Source organism: Larus michahellis, chromosome 5 (genome assembly GCF_964199755.1).
Source record: "Larus michahellis chromosome 5, bLarMic1.1, whole genome shotgun sequence".
In the NCBI taxonomy this organism is placed as follows: domain Eukaryota; kingdom Metazoa; phylum Chordata; class Aves; order Charadriiformes; family Laridae; genus Larus; species Larus michahellis.
The window spans coordinates 71,081,803-71,109,796 of NC_133900.1; the positions used below are offsets into that span (position 1 = coordinate 71,081,803).

At 37.4% G+C, this 27,994-nt stretch overlaps 1 protein-coding gene across 3 annotated transcripts in view; it reads right to left on the minus strand.

Moving 5' to 3' along the window:
- The window catches only part of PDS5A (PDS5 cohesin associated factor A), an 81,145-nt gene that overhangs the window by 42,015 nt on the left and 11,136 nt on the right, over positions 1–27,994 (minus strand). For 2 of the 3 annotated variants that reach the window (XM_074587848.1, XM_074587851.1), the window contains exons 3-6: positions 5,641–5,844; positions 5,114–5,200; positions 4,217–4,314; positions 3,597–3,723 (exon numbers count right to left, since the gene is read on the minus strand). In XM_074587848.1, coding sequence (XP_074443949.1) covers positions 3,597–3,723; positions 4,217–4,314; positions 5,114–5,200; positions 5,641–5,844 — 516 coding nt within the window. The remainder of the gene's footprint in view (positions 1–3,596; positions 3,724–4,216; positions 4,315–5,113; positions 5,201–5,640; positions 5,845–27,994) is intronic. The other variant, XM_074587849.1, reaches the window with a different exon arrangement.

Here is a 27,994-nt window from a genome sequence, read left to right on the forward strand (position 1 = left end):
TATCTAAATTCAGTTATGTTAATTCCAAAACTACAGACAAATCTTAAATCTAGTTTTCCACACACTAAAAAGATCTAACCCAAAACCATCACTTCTTGCACATTCTTCTAAGACTTTGTCACTCTGGTTGTTACCTCTAGCATTACATTCATATCTATAAGAAGTTTTCACATGCAATCACATTAAAAATTTTGAAGAAACAATATCACACCTTCATACTTTGATAATTAACACGCACCAAATTTTTCCAATGAAAAATGAACTAGTCTAACTTACATATTCCTTAAAGACCCACCCTGTAGCAAAGTTCAGCCATGTCTAGAAGGTAAAACTGTGCACTGACTTCTCCATGGGCTGTACTGTGTGCTCTGAGATAGCCCACAGAAAGCACCTACACTTCAGCAGAGGTAGCTACAAACTTTCCAAGTAAACATTTGATTGCAACATGACAAATCTGAACATTGTTTTTATTACTCTCGGGCAAGATAAGGAATGTAGCTGCACATCTGAAAAATGTGGCTGTCTAAATCTGCACAAAACCCAATATGCAGTATCTCAACTCGTCTAGGGATTAATGCAGCTTGGAGGTGGGGGGGGGAAGGAAAAAAAAAAAAAGGAAGATGGATTAGCTGATTGCCGTGAAAATTACAAATGACTGCAGACAAAATACAGGCAAAACCTAAGGACGACTGATTCTTGGAAAGACAGCATTTGGCAAGTCTACACTGAGAATGACTCCCTCGTGTTCTTTTAGCTGATGAGATGACAAACCGAAAAACAGTTCATCAACTGATAGTAAAGAGAAACAAATGGCCAAAGGCGCAAACAAGTATTTCCTCAGTCACCATAGCACTAAACTGATATCTCTTTATAGAAGAGAGACAGATACGTATAAACTCTTCTCAAATTCAAAACAAAACAGTTTCTCTCCAGACCACGATAAAAATCTTGTTGGCAGGTACGTCTGTATTAAACTAAAGGACTACCAATCTCCTACAGAAAACGTATTTTATTTGGATCTTCGATACAGCTTCAAAGATTCCTTGCAATGAAGCTGTGTTGGGGTTTTTTCCCCTAGACAAACTCTCCAGAGATAAAAAAAATACCCCAAACCAACAAACCAACAGCAACCCAAACAAAAAAACCCCAAACCAAACCCGAAAACCCCCCAAAGAACCAAACACCAAAACAGCCTAGAAGAGAAAAAAACCCAACCACGAAACAACAAAAACAAAACAACCCCACCAAAATGGAACAGAATACATTATCCCAAACACATATTTCAGCTCCTTTACAAAGACGAACTTCCATTAAGTGTAACAGTCTAGCCACACTGGTACTTTTTTTAATGTCGTAGCAGAGAATAACTAGTACTCAATTGCTTTGCACAGACATAAAAGTATTGTTATTATATGTTCTCTACAAAAAAACCCAAACTGTGCTTTTAAAGCTATGGTGCTTCTCATTTACATACCTAAGAACAAACAATTAATACAATCACAGAATTTCCTAGGAGAAGTGTTCACGAAAGAACATAATTACTGCAGTCAAACTCTGCTAGGCAGAGCAGACTAAAGAACTTTCTGTTGTTTGTTTGTTTTGTTGTTGGTTTTTTTTTTTTGTAACTGTCATGGTAAAGAACAGTTTAAGTTCTATTGTTACAGGAAACAAACAAATTAAAACAGACCAAAATACTGACCAAAGTATGATAGCGAGCACTGACTACAGCTTATTATTTCCTAAGTCATGATGGCCAAGAGCCAGCAAGGACTGGCCACCAGCCTAGAGGCCAACATACTCAATGCAGCACAACCCAATATTTACACCAAGTTTACCTCCCTCTTTATCAGACCCTTGCTTGAGAATTTCCTCCATTAGGCAAAATTAGCTAACCATGTTAATGCCAAAGGACCATATTCACTTCTATTTTGCCTACACCGAGTAGTCACAACACGTTGCTCCATTGTACAAGGTTTACCAGGTCTTTGCACCCTCAGAGCAACGCCCACCATCATTAATAGCATCACCCAGCACCTGACATACACATCTCCACTCCTCTATTTCCACTCCTGATCTCTACTGCCTATAATTGATTAGAAACAACTTACAAGGAACGGCATATTTCAAAGGACTCTTTTTCTATTGTTATAAGAGGCCTCCCTTCTTGTTAACAGTTTTAATAAGATATCATCTTGTTGCTGTCAATAAAAATTAGCTGGCAGAACGATATTCCCATCTCATGGTCACGACAGAAGGAATGTAAACTGACCTCAGGTGACAGATACTTTTATACACCCATTGCTAAGATTTCACAGGTGAATGACAATGGCCATGGCTTAGTCACTCCTGTGCTATACATTTCTATGAATTCTCCCTCTTCAGGTAACCAAAGGAAAAACCCCTAGTTTTATGCGCTAATTTAACTTTAATTATGTAGTCATGGATGGAGCTGCCTTAATATTGTCACTATTTTAAATTAATAAATGAACAAACAGAAACACATACTCGGTAATCAGAGTACAGTTCATTTACTCATAATTGAAACTTACTGTTCTCCATACAGTTTTCAGTAAGAAGCACAAGTGTTTTAGCAAGGAAATTTCCTTGGTCAATGCAAGGCAACACCAGCCTGGCATCTCACTTTCCCTGATTTCATGGCTAAGGGAGTTCGGTTTATTATCCTTTCAACTTTATTTTAGCCATTATGGTAAAGGTACTTCAAAAGCTCAACTGCAGACCCAGTGACGAGATAATAAGTCAAACGATGAAACCGGAAGGAAAGCATCAGTGACAGTTCATGAAGCTGACTGTAAAGGGTGAATCTCTGAAAAACCTGCTGAAGCAGCTGTGTAGTTGGGCTAAGACAACACCTGCATGACAGCAGCAATCTGCCAGGAGGGGCTCACATAAGACTCCTCTAGGAAGAAGCGGGGGGTGACTTCTAGTGAGTTAAAGGGATGCTGAAGTCTGCAAAGGGCAGGATGATTACGGAACTCGCAAAAGAATAGGGAGCACTAAAACCAACCAACCAAAAAAAAAAAAGTACACCACTTCAGGCAATAATTAGGTTTTATTAAAAGGGAAGGACAGTGGGCAGGGTGGAACACAACTAGGGAGGTGGAGGGGAGTCTGACTGGCAAGCTGAGGCAAGCAGCAGGTCACCACAGAAATCTTGGGGAAGTTTCTCCCCCCCCCCCCCCCTTCTTTTTTTTATTTTAAATAAAAAAATACTTCACATCTTTTCAATTAAAAAAACCCCAAAAAAGCCAAAAACCAAAACAACCAACAACCCACAGCCCTTAAGATGTAATGTCTTCCTTATTGCATATTACATTTGCTTGAAAATATTTTATTTCTGTTTCAGTAGAGAGTTCCTGAGGTGGCAAGTAGCAGAATCTCTTGATACTGAATAATCTAAACATAGCTAATGAACAGCATCAAATAATTCCCAAAGGAAATTTTCAATCCACTGTTACAAGGCTGGGGGCAGGGGGAAGATGGTGTGATGGCTAAAGTGTGTGGAGAGATAAACAAGCAAAAATAAATAAAAATTATTGTTACAATGTTATGCTACTATAATATTTTACTTTGCAGACCTTGTGTGCAGGAATGAGGTTAATCAAAATGGAGTCCAGCAGCTCCTGAGTTACTCCATCGCCTTCCATGATGATAGAACTCATCAAATCCAGCATGTGCATTTGTACCTTCTGGTTGTGGCTATTACTAAGATGATAAAGAATATTATCAATAGAAAATTTTCAGACCCTGACAAATATTAACAGTACTGTTAAGAAACAATGTCTAATGCCGTCCAGCTTGTGCTCCCTTACACTCTCCACATCTCAAAACTCCAAGTTATTTTATGTGCCTTTCCTCTCTTACAGAAATCTTCAAAACCCTACAACACCCTAGCTTTGCATTAAGAAGTGAAACAAAACAAAATAAAAGAAAATCACAACCATGGAAATACAAATGTAGATAAATGAGTCAGAATGAAGTATATTCTTGTAACATGGACAAGAAGTTTTAAAACACATCTACTTTTAGAAATACACCCCTCCATATCGTCAGTAATTAACATTCAGTTGCTTTCCCTTTATCTCCTTGTTTGGAAGAACAGTTCTATTCAGACGTATTTATTTGTGCAAGGATTCAGTCTAACCCCAAAACTGATGATATTTTGACAGTTTAATATAATTGAGGCAATTTGACTTACTTGATAACTGAAAAAAGAGTCCTAAAAAGCTGAATAAAAATTTCATTGCAATCTTCCAACTCAAAGCAGATGTTGTAAGATTTAACCCAAGCTAAATTCTAAAACAAAAATAGGATATTCAGGATATTACAACTTCACATTAAGTCACATAAATATAATCATGTTAGTTACATTTTTTCTATTTAAGGAAAAACATTATACAATAGATTGTAAACCCTTTGGGGAAAGAGACTGGATATTTGCTTTGAATATAAAGAGCTCTTAACACAAAGGGGCTTTGCAACACACATCCAGAAAAAAACTAAATATAGGATAACCTGATTTCTTATGAATAAAAGCTGATTGGCAGAAATTGTTAATAAGTCCACGTTTCTAGACTTTTTTTTCTTCATGCTAAGAAACAATACAGTTTTAAACATCAATAAAAGGTTTACAAACAAGATATTGTTTCTAAACACACACCGATAAATCACCCACATTTCTTGTCAAGAGTAGATTTTTCTAATTTTTTTAAACAAAAATCTTATATTCCTCCCATCATCAATATAAGCAGATTTGCATTTTAATCAGCATTTGAAATTCTCTCTTGATGAGGCAATACAACCTTAAGGGTGCACGATACGAAAAACAATGTATAGAACTGTAAGACAAAGGCTAAATGTTAATAAACACCAATCGTTTTAATGTGTCCTCAACTATAGGCTGCATGAACTTATTAAATGCAAACAGAATTATAACTGCTAAAAGGAGCAATGCATTGAACTTTAATGAGTTGGTGTGATTTACAGAATAAAAAAAATTTCCCAGGCATACTGGCACATTTGGAGAAAGACTGATTACATTTCTTAGGCTTACAGAGCAAATACCACCTACTGAAAGTTACAATTATTGTGTTACCTCTAACAAGTAAAAGTATCTGTTAAATTGAGGGCTCTTCGTGTCCTCCAAGCCTTTTAATTGTCTTGTAATAAACAAGAATATGTCCTGTCAAAAAACGATAAAGTGTTTACAAGCTTGATTCATAAGAGCGTAAAAATACCACACTTTAGAAGTGACACCTACCCACATTTACAAACTTATGATACTGAGAACATTAAATTGTCTTTTTTGGCACTGACAGAAAGCTATCACCGATACGGATACTGGTTATCTAGTGTTCTTTAACACATCTCTGGCCCTTAAAGTACTACACTGATTCACAGCAACATCTCATTCAAAGCAACACTCATTCAAAGCAACATCTCTTCAATAAAACTGAGCATCAGTGTAAATGCAAGTAAACAAAAAAATTTCTCAGTTTTTTGTTTTGTTTGGTTTTGGGGGTTTTTGGGGGGAGGGGGGAGTGATGGTGGTTGGGTTTTTTTTTTCCCCTCAATAAGAGAATGAAGTAGGAAGAAAGCCTTTATTTTATAAAGCATTTTTACCTTAAGTTTGTCATGGGAAGTATATGGAGCTTCAGGAGCATAGATACGAAAGATATCAGCCAAGCAACATGCTACAAGGAGGCGCACATCTTTATTGGGATTCCTGAGGAAGAATTCAGATGCAAGGTGCAAGGCTAATGGGAGATACTGCTGCTTCTCATCTTCTGAGTCCTGGTCCATATCCATGAAAGTTTTTACCACCATCTGAAAAACACAGGAAAAATGAAACATTCAAGTGCTTTCTGCTTTTATTCCTGATTACTAAACAATACGTTCTAAAAAGATGCAATGCTATCAATATGCATTCCATTGCATAATCACAGTACTAGAATTTTTTTGTTAGGACAAACATCAGAAAAAGAGAAGTGTTAATCTGGTACTTAAAGGCTTACTGAACTCAGTATTTTAAATTAAGACACTGAAAAATGCTTTTGCAGCTCTCCTTATTTTGCCAATCTTAACCTGAGGTGCAGCACAGAAACTGGGGCACACCAGTGAAGTCGGAGACAGCAGCAATTCTTCATCAAAGCTGTCCCAGACCACTTCAAAGTGAGAGCTTGCCTCAGTATGGACAGTGCGAGGGGCTGCAGGCCATCTGGCCTAATGTATGGGCCATATATGATGCAGCTGCTTTAAGAGCTCTGCCAAGACTCGAGAGGAGCCTAAGAGGCCAGTATTATGCTCTGCCTGTATCAAGGCACAGAGCTCAAGAACTACTTTACATATGCACAATCCTTTTATTTAGTTCAAATAAACTAGATACCACATAAGAATTTAATCCCTCATGTAAAATATGTCTAACACTGCAGATCTATTCTTTATGCATATCCCAAACTGCATCTATAGCCTTATCCGTATAATGAAAAAAAAAAAAATAAATAAACTACGTGGTCTCCTTGTTTCTTCTAGTGCAGCTAAGAACTACTAATTCCGATGAAATGCCACCAAGATTGCTTATTTTTATTTATTACACAACCCCAGTCAAATGAAACATATCAACATAATGATTTGAGAAAACTTACGTGAAAATTTAGTTTGAAGAAATAAAAAGTTGCCAGTTTAACTTTTGGAATAGGGTTTGTTAAAGGATGAGGATGACTTCTAGGATGTAAGCACAGAACCAGGAGGTGTGCCACAGGTTCTTAGTATGACCTTAGTCAAATCAGACTTTGTGTCCCATTCCTCCATGTCACTCGAGAATCTTTAGAGTTAAAACTGTGACAGACAGCCACATTGCATACCAGTTGGACTTAGTATACCCATTACACACATGCACTATACATAGTACTATACACAGTACACACATTAAAGAGATGTAAAAGAAAACACAGAATTATAGATCTTGATGGGTCAAATTTGCCTCTAGACTATTAACAGTAAAACACAAAAGGAGACTGAGCTCACGCAGCTAATAAACACATCTTTTGCTCTTACCACAATTCTTTTGTTATCATGTCATTCAAATGATACTAAGGTTGCTTCTCCATTACTAAGCATGCTCCTGCTGCCAACATGAAAACACTGCCTTTCAGCTTTACCTCCTTCCTGAGTTTTGGAACTCAGTTTAAACTCAGTAGATCTTATAAATTAAAAAAAAAAGGTTTGACAGCAAACTCTTCTACATTGTGTTACTTAAAACTCCTCCATTTCTCTAAATGTACAAGTACATTCCTTCCTGAAGCAACTTATAGCAAACCCAAAAATCAGGAAAGAAACAAGAGAGAAGAACAAACAAACAAACAAACAACAGAATAAAAGAGAACTTTACAGCCACAGACCATAAAAATCCAAATTCTACCTGCACTGGCCTGTTTCTCTGAACATATTCTTAAGTTATATTTTGAAGCACTAGCTGAGAGGACAAAACTATCCTTCTAGTGACAGTACAGGTCTGTCTGTTACGGTGTCACACATCATCTGTCCTTCCTAGCTGCCAGAATTAAAAAAAAAAAAAAAACAAACCAGGCAACCCAGCCTTCAAAACCTACCAATTCTTTCAATAAGGCTTAAAAAACAAACAAACAAAAATAACTAAACACAAAACAAACCACACTACCAAACCAAAACCCAACATGATGCAAAGCCAAAAAAAACCCAAAACCACACCATGCTCTCTCTGCTGATGGCAGGACAAAGAGTAACAGCCTTGGCTTTCAGCATGGGATTCAGATAAGTGTTACTAAAGGCCTTAAGAACAGGGCAGAAAGGACTAAAAGAGCTGTGGATCCTACCCTGGAGACTGATGATAAACTCTGTCTGTACCATATAAACTCATACCACTAAAGTTCCTTTCAGTCTTTCTACTAATGGTAAAGACAACATATATAAGCGATGTTTTGCTCTTTCTCATAAGCCCGATCTCCTTTCTCCCTATGCAAATCGTCAGCTTCATAACCAGAATACCCTCCTATACCCTCTCTCTCTTCGGGTTCTCATAGTCATATGACAACATGCATAAATCCTGCATATATCCCTTCTCTGATACGTCAAAAACAGGCAAGGGGTAAGGCACCATGGTGCTGTGAATACTCACACAACTTTCCCATTCAGTAACAAAATGTTAAGATATTCTGTCATTAAAGTAATGAAACTAGTCTTTGGCACTGTCTTCCCTGTTTGAAAACACACCAGCCTGACAGATTTTCCTATGTTGGTCTTGTATTCAGAAGGAACTGCCAACAAGTATCCATAAAACCTTGTTCTATTTCCCTGCAAAGCACTCCTTGATGTTTCTTTTCTATTACAAAATAACACTTGGTCAGTAATTGGGCCATTGGCAAGCTGCAACTGCTATTTAACTTACTGATCTATGTTTCCTCCATGGCTTCTTTATAGTCCTTTACCTGCATGTATTTGTGTGTTCTCTTTTGTTTTCTAATAAAGTCTTCATCCATGACGTTCTGTTTATAGCACCCACAAAAAAGGAAGAGAACACTGTCTTCGTCTAACTAGGATCTCAGATACCAAAGCAATACAAATAATGAATAATATGTATGGGGTACACAAAATATATAGTATAATGCAAATCATGAAACTAGTACATAAAGAAACTATAGAGGGCTATACCATGGTTAAAAAGCATGATGTAAATAAATTCCTGCTAGCGGCAGGACACATATAAGATTTGGGGGAAAGGGAATTAATAAAGACTTCCATTTAAGTACAATCCATAATTCTGTTGGACTGTCACCACAGCTCAACAAAATAATTCTATAAATTCCTTGAATACATGCAATTAACTATATCTAAAATCCTACAGCCGGGGAGTAGTCTCTACAGCCAAGCAACTACTGGCACTGATTAAGGTATTATGCAATAAAATTATTTCCAAATGCTTGCTAATCTACATATGAGATTAATTGTTTAAACACAAGAAAAGGGAAAAAAATCCAGACATTAAATACAATATGTACTTGGCTCTTCACACTTGCTAGAAAGCCAAGAACTCGCTCAGCATTTCACCAGTTACAGGATTGGTGCTCTGATAGCACAACTGAAAAATTAGTTATCAAGCAACAACCAAGTCTTTAGAAGTACAAGTTATTGTATGTTTGATGAAATCACTTATTTGTTATAGAACCACATATCCTTGAGTACAACACACCAATCAACAACTGTTCCATGATTTCCTGGGGTACTTCCTTCTTTCTCTCCACAGCCATCACTTGTCTTGTTTCCTCTAAGACAGGAACTACCTTCCCTTCCTCCCCCCATGTTTATACGAAGTCTTGCTCTAGGACTACAGTTCACAAATACATACATAATACAAAGAAACGAAACTACAACATACTGCAAGTTCTTCTCTGTGTTAAGGTCTGAAAAAGCAAAGTCACTTCTAATCACCTGGGACCGGTATTGCTTTGGATACACAGAACCAAAAGAAATATTAACATGTAAAGTTAAGCATGCTTATCCAGCCCTTCCCAAAAATCTGTCTTAAACTGTATTGTAGTCACAGTTCCCACTCTTTGTACATTTCCTACAACTCCATTAAATTTCCTGGTACAAATTAGGGGCTATCAGGGAAATTTAAGGGAGAGAGGAAAAAAAAAGCAGTATGCAAGTTGCATGATGCCTAATAAATATTGATAACATCTTATGAAGAACTGCTCATAATTGCTTCAGAAAGATTTTCATAGTTAAAATTGTTTAGCCATACCACTGCAATACCGGTATTAATTATGACAGGTAGAAATTGATCTATTAAAAGAATCTGCTAAGGAAACAGAAAGCCTGAAATAAACTCTACATATACAAAAGACTAAAGGTCCAAATACTTTAAAATTTTTATTTTTTTTAAACCCAAACTGGAAGCCACTCATAAAACTAGTGACATATGTAAACACAACAATGAGGGAATATGACAAAGCAAGTAAGGCCCAAAAAATTCAAGGCTGTGGTTAATATTTTATTGAACCAGGGGGAAGAAAAAATACAACTGCAGAGATGAGACGTGAATTGCTACCGCCAGACAGATTTTAGTACAAATATTTTTTCCAGGAACCTGTATGTTAAGAAAATCCTTACCAAAGTTATACATCACGATATATGTGTGTGAATAGGTGCTCTATTAAAGCAAATTACATCCAAGACGTGATCCAAGCAATCCCTCCTTCTAATTGCAAAAAAAGCCCAAAACAAACAAAACCCCACTCCAGTTCCTTTTTGTATTGAAGTTTTCATTTTAGGTCTAAAAGGAGTCTCAATTTCCCAATGTTTCAATTCAACCATTAAATACATATTTCTCTAGCAGAATTAAGTAGGTATTTCAGAGTTAGGTATTAATCATTATCACGATAAACCAGTTTTTACTTCAGGAAAAAGTGATTTTCAAGTTACAGTACTATTGTCTAACTGAAGTCTTCCTGTACAGCCAAAACAAGCCTAGCTAGAGCATTTATATAAAACCCTACAGATAGTTTCCACCATAAAAAATTCTTACTGTCTTCTGTGCAAAAAGTAGGAGACAGTATTATTTAAATGTATTAATGTAACATCATCCATTATTTTCCAAACAATTAAGCACTCAATTTAAACAATAATTGCTAGCAAATGTAAACTAAATACAGCTATTCACATTTACTATTAAATTCATTCTGCATTGGTTTTGATTTAATGCATCTCCATTAAGTTATCACATACTGGTACTTCAGTTACTGTGCAAAAATAAAAGTGTTAGAACTCTTCTAGAAATTTTCATTATTGCCATTTCTACCATACTACCTTGAAATTCTAATTATCAGACCAAGATTTCACTTGCCCAGGCTCTGCAAACATGTACGTTAACTGCTCTGATTATAACATTGGAGATGGTACAGAAATGCAAATGCCTTCATTCAAACTAGCAAGAACAATGGCTAAATTAAGACTGATAAGTCACTCTCAGCACATTATAAGTGTATTGAAAATTAAAGAATTTAAAGGTTTCAGGGAGGCGTTCACCTGACTGCACAAAACACGCACTGCGCAAGCCAGTCACTCTGGGCTACCCTTTCATCTGTCAGAGAGAAATGCACAGACCGGGACTGAACTGAAGGACAGATGTCTATGACGTTACAGACCTCAGCTCAGTTTTGCCCTGGAATTCTCCGTGCTGTCCATGAAAGTGGTCAGCGTGACTAGATGCCTGAAATGAAGTGAGATGAACTCCACCTGCAGCTTCTTCTGAGACTGTCAGCCTTTCAATTGCATTGAAACATACAGAAGAGGTTGCCAAAGCGTTGTTCACAGCCTGCCCACACCTCGTACACAGTTTGCATGTGGCCTGTTTTCAGAGACAGTAAATCAGCACGGTCGCTTGCCCTTATGTGACTCAGCTGCATGTGGCTCTTGTGCAAGACCTGTGCCTCAGTCAGGAATACTAAACTTTTGCTCTTTGAATCCTGGTTTGCATTTATTGACCACGCAAGATTTAGGTGTATGGTTTGTTGGATCAGAAAGCTCAGCTACTGTGGAAACATACTGAAGGTCCCAGTATTATAGGGAGGAGAGCTATACAAACACAAAGAGAGGACAGGGTAATTGGTGTAGACAAAGACTCCAAACAGTGCTTGCAGAGAGGAAGAAGCAGCCAGATCTAGGAAAGCCTTGCTGCAGGTGGCAGGACAAACACAAACCTCCAAGCTAGTCACAGAATGCGGAAGGTGTGTGCAAGCTGCATCTGTTCTTACAGCAGCTTATTCATAGCATTCCAAAGAAGTAACATTGAACCACCCTTGGCTTGAAAAAAGACCAGGGAAGGATACTCAGTATCTAAAAATCCACCTTGCAATCATCAAAACATTAAATTTGACAGCTGAGAGAATTTGATACCATCTACTGTTACAGGCATAATATTAGAAGTTAACTTCAGTATTGAGATTAAATACAAAAGATATTTAGAAATAAAACTTCCCGAAATTGATGAGAGTCCAGATGACTCTTCCGGAGCTTGGGCAGCTCAGGGAAAGATGTTGAGTGAAGGCTGAAATCAAAGTATACCCAAATGCTGCAATTTTCAACAGAGCATTTCTACTTTTTTCCCCTCTCATGGTTTCAGTAGTATTATGGGTGACCCTTACCATTAGTTATTAACAATAAATTATGTTGTTTAACTAAGACCTAATTGTAAAACATAGGAAAATCCACAAACATGCGTATCTGGAAAAAAATACTTCTACACGGTGCAGATTTAGGACGAGAAGTCTTGGTCTCCCTCAGATGTAGTCCTGTCTATCAGCCAGAACCACCAAACATGGAAAAATGTAAATTATTGTGTGGATAGAAACAAAATTAAAGATGTCAAAATATTCAAATCAGGAGGACCAGATGATTCTTATTTTGGAATCTTTAAATACCTGACAAATGGAATCACAAAACTTGGAACACAGGTTTTGTTTGCTTTTCTTAAAAAAAAAGGAAAACAAAAACAAAACACCAAAATCAAACAAAAAAAGCCAACAACAACTAAACCATCACACACAAACTAACACCCGAAGGGCACCAACTGGCCAGAAATTGGCAACTGTTAACCTAATTATCAAGAAGAAGATCCTGCCAACACATCCAACAGGCTGACATCGACAAACCTTTATAATACAAACCTAATTTGGAAAGGCTAAACAAACACAGAAGTTAAGAAAAACAAGGCAACAAGCAAAAAAGGAATTACTTTGCCAGCCTGATACACTTCCTTTGATAAGATAATCAACTCTCTAGACAGGGAAGAACATGACAGGCAATTTGTCTGAGTGTCAAGCGCAGCATCACACTGAGCCACGTGGAAACTGGAGATGTTGGAAAAGAGGACACTTAGCCCAACAATGTCTCCTTAGCCCCCTCCTAAAGTGTTAAACTGAAAGCACCTTTTGGATCTGAATGAATTTATTGGTGGAGAACGGTGTTATAATTGACCCTATTTGCTGTCTCCATAAACAACTGTGGTACAAGAAGTAGGAATGGAGTGTAATGACAACAGTTAGGGACTGGCAGTAGAGGACAGGATATCATATGAGAAGAACAGAAATACCAAAAAGTAATCATTGCGAAATGATCATATGCTTAGTGCTTAAAAGCAAGAACTTGCGCTATTAAGAGCTTATCAACTGGAAACAACAGGAGAAGAGAAAGATGGATATTTATTAAGCAACTGTAAAGAGATTAAGAGCCAACAACTGGCTATGTGCATGAAAACAATGAAAATGCAATTGCAGGATATGACAGAATAAGTACTTCCAGTCGAGGAAAGGAAAAAACAGCAATATAACCCATGGAATGCTAAAAATACTAAATGCTGATTTGAAACACATCACTTAGGTCTCATTACCCTCAGTGATGTACAAGAAGAATTCAAAATGGGAAAGGTACAGAAGGTAGCTACTAACGGAGTCTCAAAAGCCTTTTCTTATAAGAGGACATTATGAGACTTCAATTTGCTTAATCTACCAAAACAACAGCAAAAGGTCTCTCTTTTAATATGCTTTAAATACAGGAGTGACATTTATGCACTGGAAAGAGATTGCAAGTAGAAGCGAGTAGAAACGGGCCAGCAGCACCTCCAGCCTGAGAACTGGGGCTGCTTTCTGACTGTGGAAGCATACGCTCTGGAGCACCGTCACCTTGCAGGGTGTTGCTTCATGGCAAACAATTCCTTTTCAGGGTCCACATTTATTAAGAGTCATAGCTAGACAGAAGCAGACGCACAAATCAAGTAAGGGGCATATGTGAATCATAGAAACAATGAACTGTAAAGAAGTTGATGGATTTTTGAGAAGTTTTGCTGTCGTCAATAATGAAACAAAAAGTATCACTGCCTTCCTGATACTGTTAGTAACTCCTGAAAAATAAATTTTATTGCCCAAATTCCTCTAAAAATTCTGTATCTATTTTATACTCTCTGACAGGACATTTAACTGGCTCAGAATAACTCAGAGAAAAAAAAAACCCAAAAGAGTATGCAAAGCATATTGTACGCTCTTTGGGGCAAAGGCTGTTTGCTTCCTCCTTTATACCCTGCTCACCAAGTGAAGGCAATGACCAGGGTTTCTAGATGTGACTGCAGATGTATTGTAAGAGATGTAAAGCTTATGCAGGAACAGCAATGGTAGCCTGCACAGTGATACACACATTTTTAAGTAACTACATAATGAATATAAACATCACACACATACAGTATCATAATCAAAACAAGACAAGTATTGTCACCAATTTGGGAGAGAGGTTGTACAATTACCCGCATGTTGTATCTCCATAACCAACGCACATCAGAATTCCAGTTCTGCTATAAATCTAGAAGATTCCTCAAGTAACATAGATGCAACAGATGCGGGCGGGAAGGCGAATAAAACGAGAAAAATCAGATACCTTAATATAAAATGTCTTTCACAGCACAAATTAGAAAATGCTATTTAAATAGTGGTGGAATATTTTGCCGTGCTATATCAGTCATGTAACGTTGACATCTTGATTACAATAACTTGTACAGACGGCTGCAAAGAAAGGTTGCAAAAAAGTATGCTTCCCAAGATTACAACAGCACAAAAGGAAGTACAACGGTGTTCTTCCTGTCCAGCAGAAGATAATTCTAATACGTTATCGCTTCATGTGATAAATCTTGTACTCTTTGGCCATGAACAAGCCCATCAGAAAAATCAGATTCATGATGTGCAAAGAAAATACTACATGCCTGCCCTTATGACTCAAATTTTGACAAAATGCAACATCTTATTCAAAACTGAGTCTTTTAGATGGTATCACTGACTTTAAATTTGTACTGTAGTAAGACTGGAAGATTCAAAACCATTTTTATAGAACCCCAATTCCTTCACTACTATATCTAACAGTGAGGAGCTTTCTTCCCACCAAGACAAATGACAATTCAAAGCCAAATCTTTTTTTTTTTTTTTTTTTTTTTTTTTGGTCTTTAAGCAGGTATCACTATGCTTCATGTAAGAACATCCTGTAAGTTCATTTATGTCCACTGTTGTCACAATATGAGACACTTCTCATCTCTTCTCTCCTTTGAAACAGGGAGTATTTTAAGCTGTTAGAATAAAGTTTAAAAAACCCCACTCCTATCAAAACAGGCTGTGCTTCTGTTTGTTCTGAGGACATTAAAAATTGTCATTGAGGAGTAAACAGATTATAATCAGCTTTAATGGCCAGGAATTTAACAGATCTTCCCTTGTAACCCACTGGCTGGAGTACTATCTTTCTTACAGTTCCGTACACACTGACAGGGCAAGAAATACCAGAGGAAGATGAAGCACAGGCAGAAATTCAGACCTGTTTGCCAACCAGGAGTCACAGCAATACATAGTTCAAGTCCCTCTCCCAGTAGCTATGGTTTTGGTTCCACATAACATGGAGATCCAGTTGAACCACTCACTGCCACCATCTCCTTCTCCCTTTCCCATTACTCACCCTGTCCTGCTTCCGGCCATGAAGTGCCACCACATATTTTGCACTAGCCCCAACACTTGTTGAATAAGTCCATGAGTCAACTTAACCTACTAATCTGTCTGAAAACCTCCTCAGAAAAAGTCACAGATAGTTTTTTGACAGGCACAGTCAGATCATAGACAGATCTGGTATGTTCCAGAGCCAGAGAAGGGAAGGCAGATAGAATCCAATGGTCAAGACCAGGGAGAAAAGAAGAATTTAGCTTTCTGGTACATAAACACTTAACGAACAACCTAATAGTGATGCAAATTCTTAACCTTAATACTGACAAGCACGTGAAACCTAAAAAAGGCAGCTATATCCAAATCCTACTGGACCTCCAGAAAATTTACCTTTACCTCTACTCATCAGAAACTGGCATAAGATATGATCACTGATCATTTTAAATTCAAGGTCTCAGAAACATGTTGTTAATAGTAATTTCCAAAACCTGTACCCAATGTATCAATTCATTTATTCATTTTAATTTAATGATATATTTCCTGGTTTTGTATTATGATCTGAGACAGCAGAGGTTCCCCGTTCACCCTTCTAGAACATCACTTTTACTTTGCCTTCCCGCGTCCTATTATTCTCATCATGTCCTCATCTCATACCTTTGAAGGCAAAGGTTCACTAGAACTGCAGTATTGCACAGAGCACATTCACACAGTATTCAAATGAGCACACTTGCCTAATGTATATAAGCGAAGCATAATATCCATAGTGTTTACCATCTGGCTCCTTACCCAGCATTAAGTTCTATTAGATTTTTTGACAGAAGCTGTTCAGTGACCGATTTCACTGGGCAGACTAGACTGATACACCAGTCTTCCCTGACTTAGTCCTTTACAACTTCATAAAGACAGCAAATAGTTCTGTTTTCTCTCACTATTCCTCACCTTGCTTTTATTGTCAGTAAGCCTAAAAGCTCCCACTGGACTCACCCCATTCACTTAGATTATTTGACTTAATAGCAATTCTGTGAAATCCTCCTTGCTTGTGATCAACCAACCAACTCACCTCATCATGTTTCCTGTTTCCCAAGCAGCCTAAAGGTTTCCAAGTGTGCAGAGTACTAGCTAACCTTAGTTCACTGTACGGTTTGTCATTAACAAAAATTATTTCTTTAAATCTACTTTTTGTTTACTATCAGCTTTTGATGCATGACAATACATGGCTACTCAACTCAAGACCTTTTAAAATAATTTTACTGTAAGAAAGGTTGAGAAATATTGCTAATTTGGCCTTGCCATATTGAAAACCTTTAAGTAATTTTTTATCCTAGTTTTATATTTTCATTGAGGTTTTATGACAGAAGCTATAACACTGTGGATCAAATAAAATGTTTTAACAATGTATGTATATTTCTTCTCAAATAACAAGAAGTAAGAGACAGTGCACGTATTTATCGTCACATTATCTCTTCATACTCATGCTACTCATCACCTTTTACACATCCAAGATTTGAGTGTGGTGCCGCAGCACCAATTTTTATTTTATTTTTTCAAAGAAATCCAGTCTTCGGCAGTATCTAGTCTTTACTACTGGAAAGATTTGTAATGGGATCCTTTCCGATTTTCCTGCCAAAGTCTAACAATTGTTTAAGTACTCTAAAGAAAGTTCATAAATTAAAAAAACTGAAAGTCTTCGAAGTTCCCAGAAACTTTGCTTCCACATATACAGATACATCACAAAATAGTATTTGCAGAGGGACTAAAAAGAGCTTATTCTTTAAACATTCTAATGATAATTCAAGACATCACCAGTAGAAGCATTTCATTAAATGTCCTTCTCCCCTAGGTATACTAGCAAGTGTTATATACGGCTGGGGCAAAACCGAAAAATTCTTAACAGAGTATTCCCCACAGTGCAGGAGTTTCTATTTCCATATGAAGTTTCCCAAGTACTTTGGTAATAGCCTCCAGATGTGAGAGAGAGGATTCCTTATAACCAGCTCACTGCTGTGTGATAATTCATTTCCTCTTCCAAAGAGAAGGTGGTGCTGGACAAGAACAACAATGGCATTTTTATTTCTACTGTGAGCTGACCATAAGGGTTCATTTTGAAGTGAATATTTAGGCTCAATTCTCACAACAAAATCATGTATTAGAGTTTCACATTAAAACACAACTAGAGGGCTATGCTTCCAGCAATACTGATGCTTTAAAGACTACCTCCGTGTCTATTTCTACACAGCGGAGCAGGTGCATCCCATCTTACAGTCTTCCCAACTTAGTCATCCAGAAGGGGGGGTACATAAAGCACATCATGCTCTCTTTCCTGCTTGTCTTCCAACACACCAATAAATGTGACCAAAACCAGGGATATTTTTTTTTTTAAGAAAATACACTTTTTCTATTTCAACAATCTTGTAAATTGTGGTGAGTTGAAAACTTGCTATACCTACTGAAACAGAAAATTATTCAAAATACTTGTACCTTGATCTTTAGCTCTGATTGCATAGTCTGTGACAGTAAGAGAAGAAATTAAAATTTCTTTCACGGAACTCGTTCAATGACTGGCAATTACGCATATTACCATCATACTCACAAGAAGGTCTCAAGGTGAACAACAAAATACTCTTCAGCCATGGCATTCATTTTCTGGTTTCTTTAGGAGCCAGATTGCACTGAGCCTTAGGACTGAACATTAGAAGGCAAATCATGTGAAACCCTACTGTGAACCCATATGTAATGATAAAACTGCATTGAAGAATTTTGTCTGTGTGCCTGTCATCTACTGCAGCCTTAATACAGGACTATCATATTAACGATGATTACCTAGAACGCAGAAGACGTGGGTTTCTATTCCCCTGTGAAAGGCTGGACAAAAATCAGAACTGTCAAACTGCAAAAACTTGATATTTCACAATCAAAACTAATACTACCAACCAGCAACAACAATAAAAAACCCTAACCAACGCCACATCAAACCAGAACCTGCTCTCCAGAAGGCCCTGGCTGACATGGACATTCCTGTTCATCTCACTGCAGTAAACTCCAGCCAGCAGCTGCTGGTGCACCAGCTACTGCACCTACCAGACCAGATACAGTTCTGCAAAGGGCTTCTATTCAGACAAATTAACTTTCTCCAGTAAAGCACTATTTTACCAGAAAATTTTGCTACCTGTTGGGCGCTATTATCTATATTATTAAACAAAAGTTTACTCTTTAGACAGCTACCAATCTCAAAAATAGGGCATCCTAGAATGGACTGAAGGCAAGACGCAGAAATTTGCTTACCCTGTGCATGGCTGGTGGTTTCATTTTATTTTTAAGTAGCCCCATTAAAAACAAAGTTTCTAGAAATTTTTAAAGCACAGGAGAAAATTGGTGCATGAAAAATTGGACCTGAAACATATCTGGAGTGATTTCCTGGCTATAAGTCTTATTTAATTCTTTAATATGGAGGAAGAAAATGATGTATAATTAGTGCATGGAAAGTACTGTATTGGTAGAATTCATTTAATAAGTTTAAATTATTTTACTCTGAACAATGACAAGTATCCCTAGTAATAAAGATTGATTTTGGATATATGTTAATAAAAAACTATTTTTTAGAAATGTCCCCTTTTTAAAGTTTTCTTTGAAATGGGGTGGGAAACTAAAGGAAAAACAAAAGGCACCAATATCACTGACGTAAGGATATGAAAATCAAATCCACAGTGCTCAGCAACAGGATGGTGCTAAAGACTTACTGATTATATGTAGGATATTCAGTTTCTGAGAAATAAGCCTGGAAAATTAATACCACAAGCCGATGTATTTTATTATAATGTAAGTAGCAAAGAATAATATGAAAAGTCTTCAATAAATTGATCTTGTAATATTGCCATCATAATTGCCAATATGAAAATTGTGGAAATATTTCAAATTGAATATATTATTTACAGAAAACATTTCGAAGGACTTCAGATAACAACATTTAAAATGTTATTTTTTATGATTTTACTGTTCATTCTGCGATACAGTATTTCACACAAGAATATAAACGTTTCAGTTTTGGGTACAGGAGTGAGGTGCATTTGCATGTCCAAAGAAAAAGTAAAAATAAAAAAGGAAAAGGCAAAGGCAGGAGACTGAGGAAAAGAAAGGAAGACAGAAAACACCAGAGTTTTTCCCATTCATCTTTCTATCTCAGAATCTTTTTATTTGTTGGATCTTGATGTTTACACCCAATCACCAGTCCCATGACTATGTTTTCACTTGGTTCTAACTTTGCTAAACATTTTAATATCTTTTTCAAGCCATATAGCTATGTTGAGCTGACCAAAAATTATGCCCCATCCAAAATATGTATTCTATTTCCAAAACCAAGACCTTTTTTTTGCCTAATTAAAGAAACAAAATCAAACGACTGCTTTTACAGAGCTCTACTATACCTTTCTGGATTAGCAATGCTATGTTAGGGGACATGTCACCCCCCAGAGTTGTGGTGATTTTGTTAATTTTCTGCAGTTATGTTAATTTCACCTAATAAAGCCTTGTCTGGGAATTCTCCTCTAATATTTTGAGAACTTTAAGTAACTCTGATTTCCTACACAAGAGTTCTGCAACCATTTTTCCTATCAGTTCCATCAAATTTTTGCCTTGTGGATAGCTAGAATATGCCCGTAACTGCTGCACCTGTCCCTCAACATTCCTCATATGTAATCACACAGTTTTATAGCTACTGATTTTGCTAAGATAAGAAACAGGCAATATATCAGATATCAAGTGTTATTGCAAGGTTTACTAAGGTTTACTTTTTTTTTTTTAAGAATGTTTTCAAAAAGGCTATGCCTGACTTTTTTTAAATAGTTCCAATAAGGAGAGTTCTTGTACTAAGGCTTCCGCAGTGAAATATGTAAAGATTGCCAATGTCCCAAAGACCAGCGCACTGCAGTGTCCTTTCTTTGCTAAAACCAGACTTCAGATGAAGACTTCATGGTATGACCATTCCCACTATAGACATCAGCCACCCACCATTAGACAGATTCCCCAGACCACCCTTGGTGACATCACCTGCATTGTGCAGCGTTTTCCCATTTTACCTTCTACATTCAATTCTGCTATATTTTGAAGCTCTCCAATTAGTATAACAATTTCATTATCTAAGAAAAAATATGATATTTTCTGGAAAAAAAATAATCATGTAACTATGCAAGGAAGAACTCAAATCAGGCAGACTTCTCAAAGGCTGAAAAGTTGCTGTACAAAACTTTTATTAAAAAATACACTATTGATCTATTTAAAATATTTCATTTATATATTTAAATACATTATTTAAGTTCAGTCTCAGAATTAACCGTGCTAAGTTTAGCTTAAAATAACATTTCACTAAACCATTCTGCTGAAACCAGCAACCTGCAAGTACTAAATATCATTTAAATAGCTGCCAGCAACATTCTCATAAAGAATGCCTAAAATAGGAATCCCAGAAGATTTTTAAAGGTCCGATGTACTTATAAAAAGCACTTGAGGCATAGTAGCTCTGTATTTGCAGACTTTGTCGTGTTCACTCAGAAAATCACTTATCCTCTCCATGACAAAATTGGAGAAATTTCAATCCCCAAACTACAAAACAAAATAAGATTCAATCCACTTCTTGAGGTTATGCCCCTAAAGATTATTTTAACACGTAGTTTAATACTTTATTAGAAATAAAGTATTGTTACCCACTAAATTTTACAGTTTCTAAGAGTCTCGTAGTACAGTTATTTAAACTTATTCAATAAATGCTATCAATGCAACAGTACCACTGTCTCAAGACAGAGCACACACTGCAGCAGTGAGGAACTTTTGCCTTCGCTTGAAACAGCTGGAAGATGCAGCTGATTCCCTTTGTAAGATGAGACACCTGAAACAATACTAACCTGTACCCCAAGCATGAACATAAATTTGGTACCCATTGGCAGAGATTTTGGTCATTTCACAAATGTCTGCATCTGTGACAAAGAAATATCTGAGAAGCTTAGAGAAGGCAGCAAGCCTCAGCCTAAAAAATTATGATTGCCCAAAACACCTAAGAAAGTGCACACTTCATCAAGAGTACTGGATTGAAGTGGCCGGAAACCACAAGCAAAAATAACACCTCGTTGTTTAAAAAATTATCTTTGTTTTTGTTTCTCTGACTCAAAAACTGAACAGAGACTGAACTTCACTTGCTCAGCTGAAGCGTCCTGAGAACAGTAGTCCACAAGGACGTGCTGGATACTTAAAAAACAGCTAAAACATAAAAAAAAATATAAAAAAAATATTGGGAAATTGAAAAAAGGAGTGCAAACCTTACCTGGAAAAGAACACAATAGATCTCTCTCACATATAAATTCTGCAGGAGAATGACAACTAGCTCACCAGGTGATTGTCAAAATAAGCCAATTGATCTTTCTTAAGCATATGCGAGACACTAAGCACAAAATTTAACCTTCCTTATCTAAAAACATTCTAGACTGTATAGTTACTACCTTCAGGTCCTGAACCTCATATAAATTTGTTTGTCTTAAGCTTGCATATAACAAGACTTAAAATACATAAAGTTTCATTGCTTTTACACTTCAAAAGCAAAAACAGGATGAAAACTCAGTTTTTGGGTTGTTTTACTGTTTGATTTTTTGTGTGTGTCTGTGTTGATATGGCTTTTATTTTTTTTTATTTTTTTTTAAAATCACCCTCATGATCATAGCATGCAGGTCCGTAGCATACTGAAATGGTTTACAAAAAAACCCTGTGGAACGTATCTTGCTGCGTCTGTTTTCTCACCTTTCCATCCTAAAAAGAAAAATGTAACAGTGCAATATTTTATTCAGGTTGAATTTGTGTTGTTGGTTTTGGGTTTTTTCCTGCCTTTTTTTCTTTTTTTTTTTTTTTTTTTTTTTTTTTTTTTTTTTTTTTTTTTAGTTTCAAATCAAACATTCCACAATGCGTCTTCATAGCGAGAAAGGAAGACTTCAGAAGTGCACTTTGGCCTACAGACTGTGGAGGCTTGCAACAGCCTTCAAGAGCTGCAGGACTTAATTGAACATCCTAATAATGCTGCTGGCAAAGATTTATGATCAGGAAACAAAAGCAGTCAACAATAATCTTTAAGGCCTAAAATTCAGGCATTAAACTGAAGCCATTTAGCACCTTAAAGAAAAGGTCTGAGACCTAATATTTTGACTACGAATTTTATGGGAAATTAGTGTAGGAAAAGAAAACAGTAAGTTGCTGCCCAAGTAACGTATATTGAGGAAAATGCTTCAGTATTTACATTAGATAGTTCCAAAATACTGACAGATTCATGACAAGATTAATCACAGAATTCTATTCCAGATGTTGAGAGTAAAGTAAATAACTATAGGATAGGGCTGAAATTCCTAGCCAAGTAGAGAGCCAGACGGTGTAACTCCCAGATGCTACTACTGGCAGTTTCCTCACTACAGGTAAATACAGCCCCGTACTAAGGACCAAAAAGAAATAAGTACTAAAGGAAAACATCCAGGAAAAGAAACTGAAGGATGAAGAAAGATACTTCCTGCTGCCCGCTTGAAACCACCGCCTTGCTCAGCTTTAACTTCAAACATCTGCCTTTTGCCAGAGCTCTAACACAGGGCGTTACCTTGGCAGTGGTGAAATTATGGGGTAACATATACATCGGGTAGTGGCCACCTGCACTGGCTGACACTCTTATCTTCAACATTTGCTTGGAATTTGCTTAGGAGCTGCATTCAGATGTCAAAAGGAGGACTTCAGAAGACAGTTGATTCTTGTGAGAGTCAGGTATTGAGAGGCCGAGGGGCAGAAAAGTAGGTTTCCATCACTGAATATATTCTTCCAACTTAAGCATTTTGTATCCTATATGCTTATCACTTCTCTTGGGTGAGAAAGCAGGATCTCCCAGTCAGCAAACTCAGAGAAGCCCAGGAAAACCAGAACATCTTCCCCCCTCATCTTCAATGTGAAAGTTTTGTGTGCATTCTGGTCTGAATTAAGACAGTGCAAAGTCAGTTTATAGTAAAATTGATACTAGCCTCCATCTAGCTTCCCTTTGCAACGTGATTATTATCTACAATCAATGTACCCAAGTTTCTTTGTGTTGGTCAAGCCTCTGAACATTTGATCCATTGGTCATGAATGGTTCAGTCACTCACATTTTTTTTCATATACCATCAAAGACTTGAAAGATAATTAGAGATTTTGAATCAAGACTCACTTAAGGTCTCCAGAATTTATTTACAAATGAAAAGACTGAACCCCAGGAATCCCAATGTACTACTGACTGGTGAATATATGCAAAGCATATCCACACATTCATTCCTTAAACATTATTTTGAAGCTTTCTGAATTGAAGATTACAAATAAAGATTTGCTTTAATAATAATACAAAATGAAACAACAAAAAACAACAAGCCACAAACCCACTCAATAATACGAGATGAAATCAAATTATTTCAAAGTGAGGATTTGTATAATCAAAATTGTCCATACAACTTCATCCAAGAGTTTCTGGCAACATTCCCATGCAGCTATTTTCATAGAAGTTTCCAAATACAAACAAATTACTACTAGAAAAACAGGCAAAATTCATTTCTAAGGCTGGGTGAAGTTTGGCAACTACAGAATTTCAATGCACACACCATCACAGAAGTGCAAGCTCCTTGTAAACACTGTCTCTTTTAAGAATAAACAAAAGTATGTTCAAACATTTTGCAACAGCAGTCAGATTTTTGGCTTATCAAGGAGTCCTTAATAATATATTCTGCACAACTCTCAGGCCCTGAAATGTAAAAAATATGAGTTGAATGAGTAACTCAAAGAAGAAGGGTTTTCACTTTCTATGAATAATTCTGGAAGAGCTTCATGTGCAACAGTAAACTCGTGGCCTGTCCCTGCTATGAGCTCTGTGGAGTGTTAACAATGCTGGCTTTGGGATGACACAAAAAAAGATTCTACTACTTGCAATTTATCGGTTCGTGCTTGGGGGGAGGAGAAAGCTATGTATGGTCTCTATCTGCTGCGTAGTACAGTTTTTTTTGAATGTGTGATTACTTGGAAATAAAAGATTAATTTCTGTCTATGCGTACATATGCACACACCTATTCCCCTACAGACAGATATACATCCTGTAAGTTAGCGCAAGTCTTTGTTTGAAGAACAATCAACTACAGCAGGCGTTGGGGGGGGGGGGGGTGGATAATGAAAGCTGGCATGAAGACAAATCTGTTTGCAAGCACTGGCCTGTACCGCCTACTCTAGTTCAAGTCACAGCACAAGACTCAGTAGTTTGGACTGCAGAACAGGAAGAGACCAGTCTAAACATCAAAGACCACATCTCATAACCATAATACTAGTACAGGACTGTGAGACATTGGGCTTAGGGAGGCCTGAAAAACACTGAAACCTCAAATTCCTTCTTTTGTACAAATGGGAAAGACAATGAAGGGGAAAAAGAGGAAACCAAACATTTGTAGAGAAAGGAGATGTGTATCCAAGTACCTCTCCCTAAATATTACCACACCAATTCTGAATTACAATATAAAATCCATTTATTTTGAAAGCAATCGTGTACTAGGGTGAATGGTATGATCTATTACAGCAGCCAGTCAGCTAAAACATTAGAAAATTCATCGTGGATTCTACAACATTCACGTTAGTTCAAAAGTACTGGCACCAGCACAATCCCCACATTTGGGTATAATCGCAGCACTGATTTCAATTGTTTCTAACCAGAGACCATTCTCCTCTATATCTCAGTTTCTTTTTCAGACGCGGAAGGGTAGCGCATCATTCGCTGCAAATACACGTGCAGCTCTCCAAAACAAGGGACACACTTAATTTTGTACACAGATGCTGCCTCGCCACATTGAAGGGGTGGGGGATGTTTGGAGACTTTCTTAGGGTGCAGTTTTACGGCAGCATGAGTCAACCAAAATCTGTCAGACCTGTCCCTCCATTACTCCAGCACACATGCAACTTGATGAGGGACACTACTGAAAAATTGCTTTTTCTGGCCAGGTTACTTTTCAGACAGATATGATTCTTGAACCAGCTCACAACATGGCTGAAAAAAAAACACACAGGGGAGAGTGGGACTGCTTCAGCTGAATCTTAGGGGGCAGTTTAATGAATCTTTAAGTTGATTTAATAAGGTCAAACGCAAGGAACACAATGTTCCCAACTAAGCTGTCGTTGCAAGTAACAGTTCTGTCACCCCAAGATTGTCATACAGCTTCTGCCAGCACAAGGAGGGGGACTGCGTAAGTCACATTGATCCAAATGAAAACCAACCTGGGGGGGGAAAAAAAGTGGTTTTGAATAGGATCACTTCCACCAGCCAGTGTCCTGCAGGCCACAGGCAGACCTGGGCTGGCATGTGGAAAAGGATGGCCCACAAGCAAGCGTCTTTCACCGGCTCCAAGGGCTGGCTTTGGTGTTTGTGCTTCCACACATTCCAGCTGAACGAGGCACACCAGGGTTTGATTCAGGGCAACCCTCCAGCTACTGGTCGAGCAACTCCATCCTTTCCAACTACACTACTTTCCCCCTCCTTGCCTACACTCACTACGTGCCTCTGTTTTTCACTTTTCTCCTCTTACTCTTCACAAACCTGATTTGCTTCTATACCTTGAGAGTGCTGCTGACTCAAATAAGGCAAACAACTTTGAACTGTTGCTCTCCCTGACCAGCTATGGCAGCACGGCTGAGGATGAGTAACTGTTTCCTTCAGCAAGTAGTCAGGTACAACAGTGTCAGGATGACAAGCTTCCAAAACACAATTCTGGCACTCCATAAAGAGGACTTGCATTTATTTTATTTTTAGATAAACTTAACTTGCTTTTCACTATGTTAAAATACCCGCTGTGCAGGTCAGCTCAGATTACTAAGCCGACTCGAAATACTCTGCAGAACTAACCTGTAATTACTTACCCCTCCACCTTTTCACCTTCCTGATGAAATGATTTTTGCCAATAGTTTTGTTTTCAAGCAGAAGATTGATAAAGATGATGAAAAGCAGTATGAAAACCCTCAAGAAATCTTCTAAAAATGCTAGTGATTAACATTTTCCTCATTTATAAAGCTCTCAGGTGATCGGCTAGTTTTAAAATTAATTTTATGAGGATGTTGCATGATTGCCAGGCTTTTAACCGAAGTGTTGACAGGAGTTAAATCAGATAGGATACAGAAACTTAAACTCATCACAGCCCACATACAGACTTGAAGTCAGAGTGACTCTGAGGAGTCTCAAGACGGTGTGAATTAGGGCACAGCTCCACAGTATGATTTCTCAGGAGGCAGAGCCAGTGCGAGAGAGTCCCTGGAGATGTCTCTCAAACCAGCTTCACTGCCAGATAAAACGTAGTGGAGAACTCCATCCTCACAGATGCATATGGGTATCAAAAACCAATTTTAGCATCAGAAGCGGAGTGGCACACAGAGCTGCAGCTCTAGCCATGAGTATGCTTTAATCTACACAACAAACTCAACTCAGTCAGAATGTTCCAGTTTGCACAAGAACCGAAACTAAGAACAACAGGCAAAGATGTCAAAATGAAACAAAATTAAATGGCAGCCTTTTTACTTCGTAATCTGACTGAAGGTGTTTTAACCTTTAAAGGGAAAAAAGGCTAGGACTGAAAAGATCGTAACTTTGGAAAACATTACACGCCACCCCCACTTTCCCAGCTGAGGTTTAGAAACATAGCCTTTAACTTGGTTTTCACTCCCAGCTCAAAGAGATTTTTTTAACAACTTATGAGGCCTTCTACTGACCTACTTCCAGTTGTACCATTGCATATATGTTGTACAAAGATATAGTTTTAGTACTTGGTGAACCCTCCCACTTCCCAAAGCAAAATTCTCATGATTTTACAGCAGTCTAGACTACAAGCTCCAACTGGGACAAAGCTGAAATCTTATTTCCAGATTTTGCACTTTCCCTTAGGCTGCAGAGTTATGCCCACTTTCATATTCTACATACATTTTCTAAGAAAGAATGTCACTAACAGCTCACAAATAGAACTCCTAGATCTTTATTTACTGACTTCACACAAGAAAAAAATAGTACTTTTCTTGCCACTGGAATTTTACTGGTGATAGCAGAAGTGGAAGCTTTAGAGAAGAGATGGATTAGAAGTTTTTCAGAAATAGTGACACATGCCAACTACACTTACAAAGGATGACTGAATAAGGTATTGAAAAAAATATGTATTTTCAGTAAAAAGCTTTAAAAGTTGCCTTCCATTTCTTTGTTTTGCTTTGTAAGTGAATGAATGTTAACTCTGCAGCAATTCAGTGCTGAGAAAGAACCACCTATCAAAACCCAAAGATACAGGGTAACCTTTCCCCCCTCCCCCCAGAATGCTGAATTCTGTTTCTACCATCAAAGTAAGCACCGAGTTTACTTTATTTCATTTTTATTACTGCAACAGCTTAAGAATTAAACTTCCCTTCACTTAGCCTACAATACATTGTGC